The sequence below is a fragment of the Manacus vitellinus genome, unplaced genomic scaffold (assembly GCF_001715985.3).
Source record: "Manacus vitellinus isolate BGI_N305 unplaced genomic scaffold, ASM171598v3 scaffold_8_pilon, whole genome shotgun sequence".
Classification (NCBI taxonomy): domain Eukaryota; kingdom Metazoa; phylum Chordata; class Aves; order Passeriformes; family Pipridae; genus Manacus; species Manacus vitellinus.
The window spans coordinates 17,081,517-17,101,228 of NW_021940864.1; the positions used below are offsets into that span (position 1 = coordinate 17,081,517).

At 40.8% G+C, this 19,712-nt stretch overlaps 1 protein-coding gene across 2 annotated transcripts in view; it reads right to left on the bottom strand.

The window, feature by feature from the left end:
- Nucleotides 1-19,712, bottom strand: part of DAAM2 (dishevelled associated activator of morphogenesis 2) — a 176,575-nt gene that overhangs the window by 35,472 nt on the left and 121,391 nt on the right. The window contains exons 10-17 of one of the 2 annotated variants that reach the window (XM_008932798.4): nt 19,115-19,232; nt 16,893-17,031; nt 15,395-15,453; nt 14,795-14,979; nt 13,552-13,869; nt 6,741-6,848; nt 3,929-3,961; nt 366-472 (exon numbers count right to left, since the gene is read on the bottom strand). In XM_008932798.4, the coding sequence (XP_008931046.1) occupies nt 366-472; nt 3,929-3,961; nt 6,741-6,848; nt 13,552-13,869; nt 14,795-14,979; nt 15,395-15,453; nt 16,893-17,031; nt 19,115-19,232 (1,067 nt within the window). The remainder of the gene's footprint in view (nt 1-365; nt 473-3,928; nt 3,962-6,740; nt 6,849-13,551; nt 13,870-14,794; nt 14,980-15,394; nt 15,454-16,892; nt 17,032-19,114; nt 19,233-19,712) is intronic. The other variant, XM_018085197.3, reaches the window with a different exon arrangement.

The following is a 19,712-nucleotide window of genomic DNA, read 5'->3' on the forward strand; positions in this document are numbered from 1 at the left end:
TCCAGGGAGATGCTCAGAGCAGCATTTAGAAAGAAACACGCAAAACAGAGACAAGTGACAGACAGAGAACATGGGGGCACATCACCTAGAGCAAAGTGTCAAAGACCTGCTTTCATCTACCAGTGAGTTTTCTGATGATGAGTCTTCAGGTACATGCTGGTGTTCAGCTGTTTGATGCACAAAATGTGAGATAACATGTTGGACAGACATGCTTTTATAAAACCATAAGAGAGGTTTATCTAAGGTTCTGCAGGTATTAGCAGGTCTGGCTGGGAAAAGAAACATGTCCACTTGTTTAATTCCCTCCCCTCTTACCCCTGCATTGACCATGGCATACCCTGTGAGCTAAAGGTTAGCACACTTACTTGGAAAGGAGAATGACACAGTTCTGGGCCCTCCGGCCATCAATCACAGAGAGCTCTTTCACCTTTCGCGTGGAGAGGTAAAGGTCTTCTGTTGAGCCCATCTCTTTCTGCATGTATTTCAAAAGGAGGGAAAACAATCAATATTATGTTTCTCACCCAAGACTGATAGCTTTAGCTGAGTGTAATGAGCAAACCCATCCCAACTTAGAAAAATCTACCCACATGGTAAGAAAAGGAGACAAGAAGGGTAGAAAGCATGTAGGTAGATTCTGTATTACTAGACAAACAGCAGTAATTCATTAACACCTATGAGATCATCTTTCATCCCAATACTGGACCTGATTCTGACCTATTGGACTCAGTCTACCAATAGTTATGTTATTATGCTAATGTGAAAAACTGGCATGACAGGAAAATCAGGCACATTATGATAAAGCCCACTGGTGTCACAGCACATCCTTCAGTGGATGCACCTCCTGCAGGGGTTACACAACAGTCTTGTAAGGCTGCAGCACAATCAGTAAAAATCCTTCTGTCATCTCTTAAGGCTGCCATTGGACCTACCAATCCATATTATATGAGAGATGAAAACAGTAGGGCATAATGGCATTTATATTACTAAATGGTCAAAATCTACATCTAAACTATCTTTTTAAAAAACTAATATATTTAATTGTACAGAAACATTTTCCAAAGTTCTCTGTATATCCCCACTGCTGTATTCATCCCCTGAAAAAAACCCTAGAAAATCCTGTCCAGAATGTTTGTCACAGCACACAGAAATAAAATATTTGCTAACTCAGTCTGACTATCCAGAAGCCTCTTTCTATCTCCTTGTCCTGCCTACACATGAGAGTCATGGTATTTGTTTCACTTCCAGAGACTGGCTTTCTGTAGTTACTTTTCAGTATCTTTTAACACCATTCCTTAAAGAGTAGTAGAGGTAATGATAAAACGTGTTGATTCTCAATAATAGCACTGTAGTTACCTACAGAGAAGAGGGAATTGAAAACAGGAGTTTTTATTTTCCCAGCTAACTGCTGCTGGAACATTTCCAAAAAAGCCTTTCCATGATATCCATATTCTCAGGCCTTGAGATTTTGATATTTACCAGTATAATCTAGCTTTGAATGCACCTGTCAAATAAGCAGGTGCACAGTACATAACAGCAAGCATGCTGAATCAGATCAAAAGGCCCATCTGACCCAGCATCCTGTCCCTGAGAGTGGTCAACAGCAGATACCCAGGGAAACGTGTTAGATGACGGTGCTTCCCAAAATTCATTCTCAGGACTCAAGGTTCTGCAACTCAAGACTTACTTATATCAGCATGACTAATGCAAGAGATTTTGACACCCAAGTATTTGAGTGTTTAATGTAAATCACAGATTCATATTGCTAGTTATCCTTTCAGTTATTGTTATAGTCAGCTACAATGAATTTGTGTTGCTCGTGGATATACAAGGGATTCATACAGCCACGTCCAAATGTGCTGTAGTGAGCCACCACCAACAGCAAGTGGCATTTATAAGCAGGTACAAAGCACAACTGAAGCCATGCACACAGTAGTTCTGCTGGATGTGGCCAAAGTAACTAGCTTGGTAGGAAAAAAAAATTGCAGTGTTACTTGATACATCAAATAGTGTTTCCAAACAAAGGAAAAATTAGCATTGGGCAAGTTCATTATTTCTGAGAGAATAACTAACAATGCCAATAAGCAGAGCATCCCCAGTATAACCTGGCATGTAGAGATTTAGAAGTTTTCCTGAGTTTTCTGAGTTTGTGGGGAGGAAGACGGGAAGGTGGAGATGGGCAGTTGTTGAAGGGAAGAATGGTACTTGTTGGTCAGTGCTCTTGGTTTCAAAGTTTCACTGATCCTCACTAGTTAATGTTGGCACACAAGTGCACCTGGATAGTGATAACCGGCACCCATTCCAAGGGAAAAAAAAGTTTCAGTATTTGGCTGTGTATGTGGGGTGGGAGTTTAGTCAGCTTCTCTTAAAGCCATGCAGCATGGATTGGTACAATAGTCTACATGCCATTTGCAATTCCCCAACCCACAAGGTTCAACAAATAACTGGAACTATTCAGACATGGTCTACTCCTTGGTCATAAGGATTGGGCTAGTCTCATCTAAAAATATATTCTCTTAAATTCATATTGAGGAGAGAGATATTTACAGATACTTGGAGTTAGGTGTAAGCAAAAGCAGATGAAGCCTCAAGTTTTACCAAAGCCAGATTCTAAGCTTAGATGAAGGAAAACAGATTGAATATGGACTATCCACATTTTCTCAGAAACCCGAAAAGTTGAGCAAGAGGGCAGTAGTGACTAGCTTTTGTGAGAGAGGCCAAGCCCTGAAAGCAAAAACAGTTGGAGCTATTGCCAACCTGACAGACAAGATGCCTAAGTTTTATCCCATCATTCTTTATCAACTTTCCATCTGGAATAACATTATGTTATGTGCTTCAAAGAGTATTTCACAGTTGATATTTTAATTGCAAATTCAAAAATCAACTAAAATTTCAGTGCCGGAATGACTATACGTGTTCATCTTATTGCTGCCTTGTTTCAAACAGAGTTTGATTTTGGTAAGCTGAAGAACTTGTGGCCTGGTACCATGGCAGAACCCTAGGTTCTAGTAATTATCAGTACTTTAGGGAACTATTTCAACCATATTGACTTGTTTCTTGGTGTGCTGCCATGGTAAAAGGCCCAAAGCCATGTATTAGCTTCCCCCAGTGGCAGAAATACTGACTAGACTTTCTGAATACAGTTCCCTGAGCACTCATGGTGAGAACTACTTTCTTCTGAAGCCACTAGAGACACATGATATCTGAAAAATCCTCTTCCCATAGCATTGCTCTTACCAAAATTATTGCCAGAATCTTAACTTAAGATGCTGAATAAATTGAGAGGTTCCAGTTTAAAGACATATGAGCAATCCAATATCTCTACTTATCTAAACACCATTTTAGTCTTGTGCTGAATTTCATTAGGACTTCAGCAGTCTGAAATGCAACTTTCCTCCATTCTAACCCTTCCACTCCTCAGATGGCACAAATCCTTCTGCCAAGCCAAAGTGCCCAGTTCTACACAAAGAAATATTTCCTTTATCAGAGAGTCTGTGGCTAGTGAATGCATCTGAAGACTTCAGTAGTTCAAAGCAGATGGACCACAGATGGGAGCAGTGGGAGTGAAGGCTCCCTGAGAACACCTTTTGTTCTCCACTAGAGAGACAATTACTTTGGTTAAGGAAGAGTTCACATTCACATTCTTCTTTGTTCCTGGCCTTTTTCCCTCAGGATCATCAAAAAGGGGGATACAGACACCAGCAGAAATGACAGTGGGATCATAACTAACTGAAAGAACAGGAACTACTTCCTACTCTAGAGCTAATACAACTAAAGGAAGTTTTTGTACCGCCTTCCCCACCCAGAAGGCAGAGTGCAAGGGCATATGAAACAGTAGCATGAGAGGAGTCATGACCCCATAATGTCATGGTGTGGGACTTCACCTTCACACACACTGCAAGAGGATCAGGAGGCAGACAATGATACTCACCTGCTTACAGGAGGAGGGGTTAGTTAGCAGGTCCTATGCAGGCAGCAGTCGCAAATAACGAAGAAGAAAACATGCCAAAAATTAGTCACAGGGAAAGATATCAAGTTTAACAAGGCAGCTGAATTTAGACACACACTGTTTTCTAAGAGCATAAAATGCTTAGCAAGTAATACTGGCCCAGATGGTTCAAAGGTATTTCAACATTCCTTTGCATATTTTAAATCAGCAGATGTTGGGGACCTAAGAGTTCTAGGTCTTTTCTGAAAATAATAAATTTAGTCTCCAAAGCATAAATCTCTTAGGTCTTGAAATATTAACTAGGATAATGCTTAAATACCTTTACAAATCTAGTCCAGAGCCTTACTTAAAGAACTGCCAAGGTTAAAACTTGAGGGTCAGTTCTCCTCTCCCGATGCACAGGCACAGTTTGCAGTTATTAACAAGTATGACAAGTAAAAACTTGTTTCAATGGCACTAACAATTTCTAGCCAAGTATTTTGAAAGGACTCTGCAACTGCCAAGGAAGCCTTACAGTACTGCTGGGTGACAAACACCAAATATTTCACAACATATTCCATACTCCAGGAAAACACCAGATATACTGAATCCAAAGGTCAGTATAGATCGGAGCAAGTCAAAAGACAAGAATTCTTGGTCCAGCATTCTATACACTGGACAATTTTGTTTTCCCTCACAGCCACCAGAAACAATACACTGGGCTTGAGAGAGGAGAAGAGACTCTTTGTCATTAAAAAAAAATGAAGAAAAAAAGAAAAGCCGTTTAATGTAAATGAAATTGGAAAAAAATACGAAGATCATGTTAATAACAGCAAAGAAAGAAATACTTTTATCTCTACTCATTCAATATTTCAGATGCAAAAGAGCAGGTCTTTGCACTGACATTTTTCTACAGACATTTGGATGAAGTTTAAAAGTCACAAACTCAGGGTAAACACTTGGTCATAGTGGAGTATTTCCAAACGTAAAAGAGGAGAAAAGACTAAATGTGAACTGGAGAAATTCTTGTAAGTTTTTAATTCAAAAGCAATTCTGGTTGCCTGGTCTTTTTTTTAGAAAAAAAAAAAAAAGAAAAATAAAAAAGAAAATTTATGAGGACTTGATGATTGGAAGCCAGTTCACACTGGAGTGAGTATGGATGAAAAAGAAAGCATTACTATTTAAGGGAAAAGAAAAACAAAACCACCAATGTAAAAGCCTTAACAAAAGCTGGAAGGGCAGCAATACATCTAACTACACAAAAATGTGAGTATGTTACATAACTGTTACTCTAGTGTTCAGAGCCACTATAATAAAGTGTGTTTAACAAGGATGGAAGGGTACTGTTCTGAGACCCATGGAGGCCGCTCTGAAATGATGGCTCCATTCCAGTGGGCAGGGGTAAGGGTCAGGTTAGTTTATGGTTGAATAGCTCAGACTGCTTTTCAGTGATTGGTAACATAGCCATAAATTTTATGATTCTAACTGAGACTCATCAGACCAGGACAGCTTTGGCTTTGGGGGCCAAAAGGAAGCAAAGCTTTGCAAGGTCACTTCTAGTGAGGAAGCTGCAATGTTTGCACCTGAAACATTGGAATGGAACTTTGATGCTACAGTGGCTACTCATGTGCACAGAAGACAGTCTGGCTACTTGCGAATCAACTGAGAGCTCACCACCACAGCTAAGCTGTTGGCACAGGATCTAAATCCAGTCTTGTAACAGCACTGAAGTTTCATGTGCCTTTCTTCCTCTCTATGAACTAAGATCTTTTTTCAAGGAATGGGATTCACAGAAAGAGAGAGGGATCTACTGAAACAGTGACAGCTATTTGCAGGAGCAGAATGAGAAATGAAATCTCATCACGCAACAGGTAACATCACATTCTTCAGAGTTCAAGTGGGGATGCCTAACCATTTGGCTGTGAGCTAGTAAATTAGAAGAGTTATTCATTATGCTTATTGGATTAAACAGAAAAATGAAAGAGAGAAGGGAACACATGGAAAGTCCAAAGACAAGGGGTTGGTTTGTTAATTTTAAGGTACTGAATAAGTTAATGAAAAAGTCATCATCACTGTAAGGCATAATCATAAAGGTTGTTTATGGCAATCAAGTCTGTGTCTTTTCCTAAAACTTCACAGCAATGATCCAGTTCTGCAGCGTACAAGGGAATGAACATATATCAAACACAAAGAAAAGCTGGGGGATTTGAGGGAGTGCAAGTACAATCTGTCTGCTGCTAAATCTCATTCAGCAGAGATAGACAGACTGCAGGTGACTTGCTTTCCAAGAAATAGAGGAGGGAAAAAAGACATTCTAATAAATGGCCACTTTTAAAGTACGCTGTTTGTGTTATAATCTGTTATTTGGACAGTTTCTGTCATCTAGCCAGTTGGGTCAGTTGGTTGTTTAAGAAGAAATAGACAAAATGAAATTTTGTCACCTAATTCAGTCATCTTGCTCAGTACTCAGGCAACTACAGTCTTTTTCTCTAGATGAATGGGAGAAATAGAAAGATTGATATGTAAACATAAATATCAAGCTCAGGAGGCTTTGGAAGGCAGTGGCTATTGAGATTGAACAGAGATTAAATCTACTGGAGAGCTGACATTAGTGTGAAGCATGTCAATAACGGAAGGTTATACTCTGCCCTGTATGTCCCTCCCCACTTCTTTTGGTCTTGTGATTTTTTTGAACAGTGGCAAAGTATCAAATGATACAGCCTGACTGTAGGGAGACAAAGGCCCAGATGTGTCATGTGTTCTTTTCTCCTCCAAAAATTCAAGGAAGAAGAGGTATAGAAGAGTTCACCCCTACCTGGTGTCTCTGATACGCGGAGAACATCTTTTCAAAATCTTCTAGATCCAGCACCTTGAATGCCTTTAAATCATCAATTTCATTCCAGATTGTGCCATGAATCCTCTCCTAAAAGAAAAGGTCATATTTTAATGAGATAGCAAAAACTTTTAGCTAAGAACATCCAATCCCATTTGGATAGATCATACTCTTGTGTTCAGTGGTCATATTCCTATGTACTACTCCTGTCACTTTAGAGGGCACATTTTGTTTCAAGAGTCAAAGGAGAGAAAAAATAGTGGGGTTTTTTGTTTGTTTTTAAACATACTATTTTGTATTTTTCATCACAGCAAGCCTCTGATGGAAAGGCACATTCCAAGACTAGCAGACCACAGCTCAAGCATTATCCATGATCCCACAGCATACTTCCTTTCAAGAGTGGCCATCTGTCTAACACAAGGATTGTGGTCATGCTGAAAGAAGTGTTACCATCAGGAGGAAAGAGCTTAGGAAAGCCACTGATGCATGACAATCCCCAGACACATCTTCCCTCTTGCAAACTTTGCCAGGTTCTGTTATAAAGCCCAAAGGGTGCATGGTTTTCATTCTGCCTGTCTGTGAAATTTTTATTTTATTTTATTTTACTTTTAAGGCTCTGAGTCTAATTGTTTCCTATCACATCAACTTCCTTGTCTATATGGGGTCTCTGTCAACTCAGATAGACACAGACTATACTCAGATCTCTGAAACAGCATCATCCACACTAACTGGAAATGTTCACAACCCTTGTGATGATACATTATCCTGAATGCCAGGGAATCCTAGCTCTCTGGCAGACAATTAGCATGGAATGGGACAGGCACAAACTCCTCCTACTTTGCTGTCCACCAACCCTAGATCAAACAGGTTCTCACAGTACATGAATTGGCTAACCAACAGTCATCCTAAACTAGATGAAGGTCTTAGGTCTCCTGCTGACATTCTCAGGACAGATACCCTTGCTGGCAGAGGACACAAAGATTGAACTACCTTCTTCCTACTGACTCTTAAGGTGCATGTTGTGTGGGACAAGCTTTGGGCAATTGCCCATTTAGAAAAGGAAAGGAAAGCTTGCTCTTCACACCTGACAGCACTATCTTTCAGTTCATTTAGTTAATGAGGCATACATTTATTGTACTTTAATGAAAAATAAGGAAGTCATTGATTAAAAGAAAAAAGAAATGGATAGAAGGCATTGTAAAAAAAAAACTAAGCAAACCCCAGGAGATGAAGAGCCAGAAGAACACTGATGCAGAGAAAGGCACGAACAGCAAGAAACAGCAATGAAACCCTCACACAGGCTCCAGCTCAGAAGTACCTGACTTGTAGCTCCACAGCAAAGTGCATTAACACTTAATTATCAGAACTAATTAGGAACAGGCTCTACTTCCCATTCAGAGTCATCAAAGGAATGAGGGAAATGTGGTAAGCCACAAGGCTCAAAGAGCAAGGAAAAAAACTGATGGGAGGATAAAATGAGGGGGAAATAAAAGTGTGAAGTGTTCTGGAGGAAATTCCTGGCAGGGCAGAGCTGTGGAGGAAAACCATCACCTTCTCTCCAGAGATGGCCTGTGAGTGCCTGAGGGCAAGGAGGGGTGTCTGCAGTGCTATTTACAATAAGAGCATATCCTAGGTGGGAGCAGCACCCATCCCTGAGCAATATCCCTCACCAATATCATTGTATCATCCCTTGCAATCAGTGTGGCTCTTTTTTCCATAGTGGGAAGAACATAATGACCCTGTGACTGTAACATGGTAAACAAGTTTGTGAGGCTCATCTCAGCTAAAGGAATAGGAGACAGAGTTAATTTTCATTTTATCCTAATCCTGACTCTGCTGCCAATCTTAGCCAGAAGCATTCAGAGTGTTCATTCTCATTCAATTTCCAGGCTGGCTTTATAAACCATGAATTATAAATCCTAAGGGATGTATTTGAACAGCAGAGCAGTTCTCCCAGTGCCCCACCAAGCACTGAAATGGAAGAACATTTCTTGACAGGAGCCAATGGACATGACTTCAGAAGCAGTCCTTAGAGTCATCATTGGGATAGAGCCCTGAGGAAGCCAAAACCTGTATTTTGTGTTTGGCACAGGTAGGATGTGACTCTAGAGACAGCTACTCATTAGAGTTTTGCACATCTACCTGTCCAGCTGCAAAATTCTCACGGGAGTGAAGTTTCCTCACTAACGGCAAGAACAGTGAAAATGTGCTACAGAACAGTCTAGTCTGAATGAACTGCAGAGGTGCCAGAACAGGAAGTTCTGAGACTCAGAAAGGGATTGCAGAGAGTAGTTCTTGTCCATACTTTCTGAGGAAAACAACCCAGTGAAAATTATCCTAATTTGATTCAGATTCATTTTAGGACCCAGGTTCAATCTGGTCCTCTACAGGATGGTATGTATGCTACTTGTAGCAGAAAGAGAGATTCCAAAGCAGCACACATTGCAATGGCGTGCATAAACTTGGACCAAAGCATTACAATTTTAATGTTAATCCAGTCAAAGAAAAATCAAGGCAAGTAGAGCTATAAACAACCTTTGTTACGCAAAAAACTTGCAATGGGGGCGTCCCTTCTACTTCTACCATCAGCTCTGTCCTTGAAAACTTTCATATTGCTGCCAGATAATTTCCTACACTGTGCTCTTGATACGCAGTTACGGATTAACTGGTTGATAGTTCATTGTCATCAGTCAGAGAAGACTGAGCATTTTAAGAGAAACAGACCTGCATCATGCAGTTACTATGATAAATGATTCCCTCAGCACCATAAAAAATACTTATGGTCCCTAAACAACAATTTAAAAATAAATTCTTTATGCTTTCTTTTTTTCCTCTGTCCTTAAAAAGAAAAAATACAAATTAAAAAAGAGAGCAGACACTTCATCTGTAACATGCTTTTCTTTCCATCTTTACTTATTTATTTATTTATTCATTCATTTATTCACTCTAAAAGTCTTCTAAGATCTGTGGCTCCTCTGCTTTGGAAAGTCTTGGCCTGCTTTGAGAAGCAAATCCTATGAAGCACACTTCCCAACATCCTCTAGCAAAATGGTTGTACATATAAAGGCAGGAAACATCTTATTATCAGAACAAGTATTGACAAGGCATTTGTACCATCAAGCTAACTTTTTGGTATGTTGCATTTAACAATTCACTCACTGTAGCTGCAACAGTTACATCATTCCACCCTTATAATGAATCCCAGTTTGCTGAGACCAACCAAGATTAGAGAATGACAGCATTTCATGGAGCTACAAGTCATATCAAGTTGTCCTCTACTACAGCTAACAGATGATTTTATTTACCCCAAAAGATATAAATAATGATATTCTGGAAGCCATCAAAGACCATCATGCCTCAATAACCTCACAGCATGAGTGAAAATTTACAGTAGTTTCGTTTGACCTGCAGGTTCAGAGAAGCCATGGAAATGATGAGTGTCTTGTGAATACTGGAGTAGGCAATCCTGCTTATTAATAGGTTAATATTTGGAGAATATTAACCAGAAAAGTGGAAGTAACTTAAAATTTTAATTCAGAAGGCCATTAGGAATTTGAAAAGGTGATATGAACACAGCACATTTTCCAAACTTCTCTCTTGATATCACATCCTTTCTTCAGTGTAAGAAAAATCCACTTTGAGCAAAAACTGTATTTCTGGCTTGCCTGTTAATTAAGAAAACTGCTTTATCTCATTGTAGGACTAGGCACCACCACAGCTATTATGAGTAGCTTCACACTGAGATTTTGTAGAACTCTTTCCATTAATTTTGAATCTATGGCAGCTGTCCTGCATCACTGTTTGCTGCGATACTTTTAGGCTGCTTTTAGGAAGAAAGTTCCAGAAATTAGAATCATCAATAACATTACAGAAACATTTGAAAGAAAAAAAAAAGTAGTGTCAAAATGAACATTTCTGTTTCTGTGGTTGGTTGTTTTGGGTTTTTAGGTGTTTGGGGTTTTTTAAAAAAGTCCTATATGCTATGTAGAACAAATATCTTTCTCCTGAGACTACTGTAGTCAGGTCTATTCAGAGGTGGCTAAAGAAAGTCTCCCTGAGGTCACTGACAGGAGTCATCACCAGCCTTACTCTTAATGGGAAGCTGCTTCTCCAGCCATGAGATAACAAACAAAGCAGTTGAAGGTTGACTTGGTTTGCTCTGAAAACTTCAAATCTATATGTTTATATTTAATAAATAGGGAATAATTAATCCATGTTTCCAGTGTGCTTGAAACCAGTCCATTATTTGGATAAATCATAAATGTCTGGTCCCTGATTGACCTTGGGTGTTGTGTAAAATTCAGAGAGAGAGGGCATGGCTGCCCCAGAAACAAAGAAAGGAATCTTTCCAGGATATTACAGTGGTTACATTGCAATATCTTTTTCTTAAAAAACTGAGATCCTTGGCACTAGCACTATTGTAGTGCTGTATGAATGGAATTCACAGACGATGCTACAGTGCTGTATGAATGGAGCTGTGGTGTGGAAGAGCTTCATAGGAATTCAGCCAATCCACTCATCTAAATGGCTTTGCCACTGATCATCAGCTCACATCAAAGCTAGTAAAAAATCCTTAATTCTCAATGGAAATTAGGGGGTTGGTGAAGTTTCCTTGTTAGAAGCACGGATACTTTCCAGTCAAACCTTTTCTCGTGGTGCCCATGGGAACTGTGGACAATCTGTTATTGTCAACTGCTAAGAATTTGGCTATATTTGATCTTTCTCTTAACACCCAACAGCTCAGTTCTTTCCTTCCAAAGACAAAATCAGCATTGGGAAAAAAGGTGTCATATGACTTGCCCTGGAGAACTGCCTTGATTCTGCTACTGAGAAAGTATATTGCAGACAAATCTCTCTCAGCCAGTCCTGTCCACATTGCTCTTAGCCTCTGTTGGCTTTCTCTCGCTCCCTTGAGGCAGGCTGCATGGATAGAGGAGTTTGCTCTCATGTGGGCTGCCTTAATCCTGGCATCATTTTCACACTTACTTGAGAAACCTTAGGAGAGAGACTTTGTACAACCTACTTTGAGAAGGGTGGTCTAAACAGTATGCAGAGATACCTAAGAGCTGAATAACATATTTGATCTTGTTGCAGCCCTAAATTTGTGTACAGCTCTTTCCAACACTGTGTCCCCTCACCTTGCTGTGTTCCATGGTGCCTGCACTCTTTGCTCACTAGAGGGGTCTTTTAAAATACAGAAATGTAAACATAGTGTTAACGTATCCATTTTTTAAAGTCTGGCTACTCTGACAGTTCAGGAGAGCACCACAAAAGGGCTGCAAAGGTAAAAAAAGGCATGATGAGGGCATCCAACCTACCCATGGACATGGTTCAGAGGATTCATATCCCTGTGAACAGAAAGTAAGTGCCTGATAGGGAAGTAGGAAATCTAGGATAACTGATGAAGATGACCAAAATGTATGTGCTCCTCCAACAGTCAGTCAGATTAAATGATCCCATAACAATGTGTAACCCAAATAACAAGGTGAGCCACCTGTGTTGGCACCATAGCCTCTGCTGTTTGCAGAAACCTTACTAGGTCAAAACATAACACTGGTAGACACCCCAAAACTAAGGCCCCACCCTCTTATGCCCCATTTTCCAACTATTTTACCTTCCTCAAAATAGTGTCTTTTAGCCACTCACCACCCAGGTCTTCAATTTTATTAGCACAGCTGCCTTCACTCTTATCCAGAGGGCAGGATAAGCCTACAGTTACTGTACACTAAACAGAAACACCTGTGACTCTCTCTTTTTCATATACATTCATATACATATATTAGTTATTATTTCTTTTCTTCAGAGCACTAAGTCCCATGTTCTGCAAAGGAAAATAAATCCTCGTCCTTACATTCTCTCCCACACCCCCCACGTGGCCTTGATAGACAAGCACAGACGGTGCAGCAAATATTTCACTTCACTTTATTTTAAAGAAAAGGAGAGAGGGGGAGAGAGAATACTTGTGGCATTCCAGAGGTCCCTGGACACTCATTCCAAATGCCAGAGTTGGGCCCTGGGTGAGTTTCAGTCTAAAAGAGAACCTGGGTTTCTAGGCAGCTATCCAAACTCAACACAGACACTTTTTTTCTTTCTAAATCAGTTAAAAAAATTAAGACCTAAAGAGAAGGGGAAGGGGGGAAAAAAAAGGAGATTGAGAGGGAGAGAAAGAAGAGAGAGAAGTGAAGGGGAAGGAGACACAACCAAGGTAGAAGAAAATGAGTGCAACAGAAAGAATCAAAGTCCTCTGTTTGGTTTTTGTCAATTCAGAGTTTTATCCCCAAGAGACAGAGTTCTATCCATGCAAGGAGAAAGGCAGCTTCCCTCATGGGCATGAACAGATGGTGAAGTGAATCAGGCCACCTTTCTCTCCTTGGTGATGGCTCCTGCCAGAGTAGAGGCAGTTGGTTTTGCAGCTGGTTCTCACCATGTTTTGCCCACATTGGCTCTGGTCATCCTCTTCCCCGGTGCACAAGTGAGGGCAGCTCTGGCACAGCAGTCCTGGAGATGTCCAGCTCTAGCTTATGTATTCAGCCCCACTCCAGCTTTGCTTAACCAATAGCATGGCCAGATCCACTGCAGCTCAATCTAACCAGCACCTTGGTCACCACAGGAGATACAGTGCACAGCTGGAGAACTGGGCAGACTTCCTCAAGACAATTAATGACACCTACTGACTTCAGCCCACAGAAAGCCACAGTATAACTTGTTTCTATGACTTGCATTCATGGCATTAATCAACACTGAGGTTTAATTAGAAAGTCAGTTAATTGCCGAGGGTACTGCAGTTTCTTACCTCACTCAGCTTAGCCCAGTTGAAGGATTTCAGTGGGTGTGAGGGCTGTGGGATAGATTTCTTCTTCAGACTGATGCCACTGGTGCTGAAAGTGGTTGTTGAAGGGGGTGGCACTCCCATGCTGAAGAAAGGTGGAGCTCCTGGTGGAGGAGGAGGTCCTCCTGGAGGAGGTGGTGGAGCAGGAGGAGGCGGACAGCTGGAGAAAGGCAAAGGAGGTGGCAGTGGTGGCAAATTCTCAGACATGTGAGAAGAGGACAAAGCTAATGGGCCGCCTGGAGGAGGGGGTGGTGGGGGTGGGAAGGAAATGCTGCCCCCTTGCTGGAAAATAAAAAAAACAGAGAAAAAGAAAGCAGTTTAAAAGGCACAATAACTCCATGTTGCCAGCTGATGTGATTTTATTACGAGTCTCAAAATATTTGATGTTTTCTTTAAAGCCTCCTGCACTCAAAGCCATGCAATAAAGGGAAGAATCTCAGCTTTCATTTAAGAGAAAGTTTCAAGCCCTTGAAGTTGTGGAGAAGAGCTTGAAAAAAGGAACCATAAATGGCTCAGAAAAACAGAAAGCTAGAAAAAGAAGCCAAAATGTATTATTTTCTCCTTGTGTATGAAAAAGAGAAAAGTTCAATCTTATGAACTTATGAACTCCTGGGTTTAAAAGCTAAGGGTTTAAAATACTGAATACCTGTCATTAGGCCCCACTAATGCAAAGTGGGAGAGGGGAGGAGGGAATGAATCTGCTTTCTGCAGTGTCTAACTTCTCAGGGCTGTGTTCTGGTAAGCTGTGGCTCAGGCACACTGCTGGGATAGAAGGAGCAGCAAGCAGGAGGGAACAATTGCAAATGTCACTTTTACAGAGCTTCAGGGCAGTACAGATGGCTCTTGTATCATGATAGGAGTCCTGTTTCTTCACTAAATATACTTTCATATCTGGGAGGTTTCTCTCTATTCTACTGAAATAAAGCCAGGGCCACCCCACTCAGCAGTAAAAATTATGGCTGGAGGAGGACACGTGTGCCTCAGAAGCTCCTACAAGGAAGGTGGTTGAGGAGAAGGAGCGGAGCAGCCCATGCATTAACCATTCTATACCACCAGCTCAGGGATATTGGTCTTAGCTAAAAGCTGAGCAGCTTCTAAGTATTCTCTACAGTGACCATGGAAGTGTCTCAGCCACAATATGCTTTTGTTCATCATTCACTAGTTAGCAGGCTTTAAACAAGGGTGGGGAAGACTCCCACTATCATACCGAGAACTCATTAAGCTGAGCCACCAGGTCATTCATCTGGTCTCGGGTCTGGCGCAGCTCCAAGGATTCCTTCTGCAGCTTGTCCTTCATTTTGTTCAGTGTCTTCATCATTTCATCTTTCTCCTGGGTCTTTGTTTCACATTCCCGCTCCTTCTTTTCTAGCCTGCTCATCAGCTCAGCATGGTCTAGGGGGAAAATACAAGTGGGACTGATGAAATAAGCTCATGAACAGTCCCTGAAGATATGCTGGTTATGATGAAATAAAGCTGACAAATCTGTCAGTTCAACTGGGACGTATGATGAAAGCAGGAAAAAGAACATAGAGTCTGACTGCCTTGACAATGACCTTCAGTGATCAAGACAGCAATGTTCAAGTTTCAGTCAGACTGTAAAACCAATACATATGAGGACTAGGAGAACTCCCATCCTATGAAACACATAAACTGATCACCATAAGACAAAATGTACATGAGGAAACAAAGCAGGGTTTGTCTGCAAAAGGAAAAGATGTGCCCAGCTCTGCTGCTTGCTGTTCTGTATATGGATTGGGATCAGTCTTGCCTCTGTTTTTTCCTACCCAAGCACAGAGGATGCACTCACCTTTCCGGAACTTCTCTGCCTGATCCCTCCACTGCTTGACTTCATTTTCATTCACCAGCCTGAAAGATGAAATCAGATAATTTAAACTTGTTCTGAGCTACCTAAGACGAAAGGCAAGTGGCCATTATGTGTAGTGATCGGCAAAAAGCAACCTGGCGAATGTACATGTTTAGGTAGGATCATGCCAGTGGTCAGCCTGGATTCAGATTTTGATCCTTAGCCAACAGCTAATATAAATGTGATGGCTTGTTACTCCAAGTCATTAAAAGGGATAAAGGAATGCCTGGGGAAAAATTCCAATACATTCCTGTCTTCAGGTAATACCTTCAAAGTGCCAAGTCTACTTATTTTTAAAGAGAGAAGTCATCACTAAAATAATCATAGCTGTTATGGGTCACAAATTACCACAACCCTAATATAAGACCACATTGCCATTGTTTTTTCTACTTTCTCTGGTTCTATTTTTTTCTTTCTTCCAAGGAGGGAGGATGCTTATCTATTGGGTAATATATCAGTAACAAGGCAATTCTCATATCTCATACTGGCACAATTATTTCCTATTACTGACAGAAAATATGCAGGGCATGCTGGGGAGTGATTAGATATGCAGAATGAGGAGTAGCTATGACAGTAGAACAGGAAGATCGGGCATGAGATCTACAATGAAGTCTGATATCCAAAGGGGCAGAAAGAAATCAGCACCAGTCTATTTTTCCATGATGAGAAATCAGTTTCGATTTTGGCTCCTGCCTGTAACGAGGGATTTTTGTAAGATTTTTAGTATAGGAGAATTTGGGTTCATATAGGGCTTATGTTCTGTAAAATGCTCTTTTCAGTGGATAATTCGGAAAGGTAGTGGGCCATGAATTACCTGCAGAGGAAGTTGGATGGAATGAAGAGTCCAAAAGTTTGACTAAAAAAGGACTGAGAACAGGGAAGTTGAAATGAGAGCCAGCTCATGTAGCTAGACTTCTCAAATGATGTATCCTATGGGAAAAAATAATGGTAGTGCCCTCAGACAAGTCAAGTGGGTGAGAGCAAGTAGACACTTTATGAAAAGGTAAGAGGTTTTGTGTCTAGGTGGGGGCTCCTTTCCACTATTTGCAATCTTTCTAAACTATGTGCTCATTAGTGAGGAACGAGATCAAAATATAGATGATGATGTTATTTTATTGTTTTTAATACCAAGGAAAACTTCCAAGAACATTTGGAATGAAAAAAGGCACATGAGGAAGCCTTGTTATGAAATTGTATTTTTTATTGCTCTTCTGACCAGCTTAATATTTAAGAGAAATTAGAAGTCAAAGGTAAGGACTTTGCTAGAAAATACTGCCAAGTTAAGATGTCATTAGAAGGAAATTATCTAGAAGGAAATTATCTAATGAGACAATGAGAAGCTGTAAGTTAAAATAAAAAACTCCCCTCGTATGATATTCTATTTATTAAGAATCTGCATACTTATACCTGCATAACAGAAATAAACAATAATGCAGCTTACATTTTAATGATATTTTTGACATTGAAGTTTTCCAATGGAGCTATGTCTGGATCATCACCTCGTTCATCCTGAAGAACAATTTGTTGGAGTATTCTGTCCAACAGCTGCCACTGCTGGAAGTTTCCTCCATTCCTCTTATCTGTATGGAAATAGACCAACTCATGAGAACTTCCAATTCTATGCCAAAGTGCACAGACCTGCCGAGAAACTGGCATTCTTTCCTTTCCACCTTCCATCTCAATCCTGTATGTAATAAATAACAGAACACAAAGCCTAACTCTGAACTGTTGCCAGCAGATTATTTACAAACACCTGGCATATTGTAACAGCACATAACAGGCATAGGCGACTCGGTGCCTGATTTGCACATTCAGGTTGTGCAACCCTTTTGACAGATTAGCTCTAACTTGCACTTTAAACCTCTAGGAAAGTGATTTTTTTGTGATAGCCATTACTCGGTATTTTCTGGGGCTTGATGCTGTTTTTTTTTTTTTTGGTAACTAGGTAACATCATGATCAGGCACCGTAAAAAACAATCAGATGTTCTATCTGCATGCTTGGTTATCTACAGGTCAGCAAAACTCAAATAGCATAAAAAATTCATACAAACATGACCAAATAGTGTGGAGATAAAGAACAGAAATTGAACTCAAGGGACTGATCCCATGGATATCAAAACAGAAGAGCCAGAGCAACACAGAGTTTACCTCAGCTTGCTAAGTTACATAACCTAAATCTTTAGATTCTTTAAAACTGCACCAGCCTGGCCTAGCAGGATTTAGCCCTTCTGCCACCAAAAAATCCCATCAACATGTAAAGCTCAAGTGCTGTCTTTAGGAGTAATTATCAAAGAGACTACTGAGACAAAGAACTGCTTGAATTTGTGCATGGCAGTACCTGAATCTAATGAGAGCCTGAGAACATACCACTTTACTTTCTTAAAAGCACATGACAGTACATCTCCCTTATGTCCCCTTCTCAGTTTGACTGCTCAAATATGGAGAAAAGTAGTGGAAGACCAGCACCTCATACCTAACAACATCAAGGCAGGCAGTTCTTTAGTGATATTGCTATGCATTTGCTCCGTACAATCCTAAACATCCACTGGACTGATTACATGACTAATGCGTCTGTTCTTGAACAAGCAGCAGTTACAAGTATTGAGGCCATGTTGATGAGAACACAGCTGTGTTGGGCAGGACACGTCTCAAGGATGAAGGACCACCACCTCCCTAAGATTGTGCTCTATGGCGAACTTGCCACTGGCTGCCACAAGAGAGGAGCCCCAAAGAGGAGATACAAGGACTCTTGAAACAACATCTCAGCTTTGGCCATACTGATCATCATCATTGGACTACTCTGGCCTCCAATCGGGAAACATGGAGTCACACCATCTGTAACGCTGCTGCTTCTTTTGAGAATGCACGCAGGATCACTCTTGAGGAGAAAAGACAACGCAGAAAGAATTGTGTCTTGCCAATACCGCCTAAGGAGACATTCCACTGTGCCTTATGCAATCGGCCTTGTCTATCTCGCATTGGCCTTTTTAGCCACCAGTGTGCTTGTAGCAAGCATGGATAGAATCCTCCTCAAATCTTCGTTTGCGAAGCCTGGCCATGATGATGATGCATTTACTCAGCTGCTACACTCTGGAAGCATAACTGAATTTTTTTATTACAGTTAACAAGACGATTCTTATCACTTCTTTAGGAAAAAAGTGCCAATATTATTTTTCACTTTGAGTTCAGAAGCTCTCCACTGATGCATTGCCATGAGATAGCAGCCTGAAGACTTACTGTGGAATTTCCTAGTTACAGAACAGCTTTCAGTACCGTATTGTTCATCAGAAAAATTCCTCAGTGCATTTTTTTAGTAATTCAAAATGCTATCTATTTCTGGGAATTTCCCCATCTAGAGCACAAGGACTCTTTTTTAAAACTTCTAATTTAAAACCATTGAAAGCTCTGTCAGTGACTAACTGGAATGTCTCAGCTACTTAATTTTATTTGCAAGTACAGAGGGGTCAAGCTGCTGCCTTAAATATTGCGACAAAAATCTGCTGGATGCAGTCAGTGTAAGATACCAAGTTCATTAGCCACAGCGAAGTTCTGAATAGAAGACAAGGGTAGTGTGTGCCCTGCTATCTGTGAGCTGGTACCTACCCCAAAGCTTCACCTAGTTCTCCAATACCCCCACCTCTGGAAATTTATAAATGTACTCACATGGCATCTGCAAACAGTGCTGGAGGATGGATAACAAATAGGGATAGGCGTCTGTGTGCTTCAATCTCTTCTTGATCAACTCAAACATCTGAGAGGCACTTTTTGTATCAATGTGGATCTGAAGTGAGAGGAGAGAAAAACCTTCCACAGTGAAAGCCTAATTAACTGTGAAAGATCCAATCAACACAAAGACATGCAAAGTCTCCTGCCATGTCCAGCTGCAGGTTCCAGTGAGGAGCATACATGGATCTTGGAGACCACCATTGTCATCCCTACTCCAATATGGAAAAAGTCCCCAGAGTAAAGGGCTAGAAAGGTAGGAGGCATGCAAAGCCACCAAGAGCTGCTCTGGAGCAAGCAAAAGATTTGGGTCCTAGAAAGTGCTGGCACAAATAGTATAAGCTAATCAAGAAAGGGATAGTTATTCTGTATCAGTATGCAGCAAGAGCTGTTCATGAAGAAAGAGGAGACTGTAACTATTCTGGACCCTACAGCTTCTTACTGATGCTAAAGGTTGTGGAAACTGTCCTTGTTTCACGCTCATCTTTAAAATCTGCCCATTATAAAATAACATTCCTCTCCACAGGCCCTTAGTTTC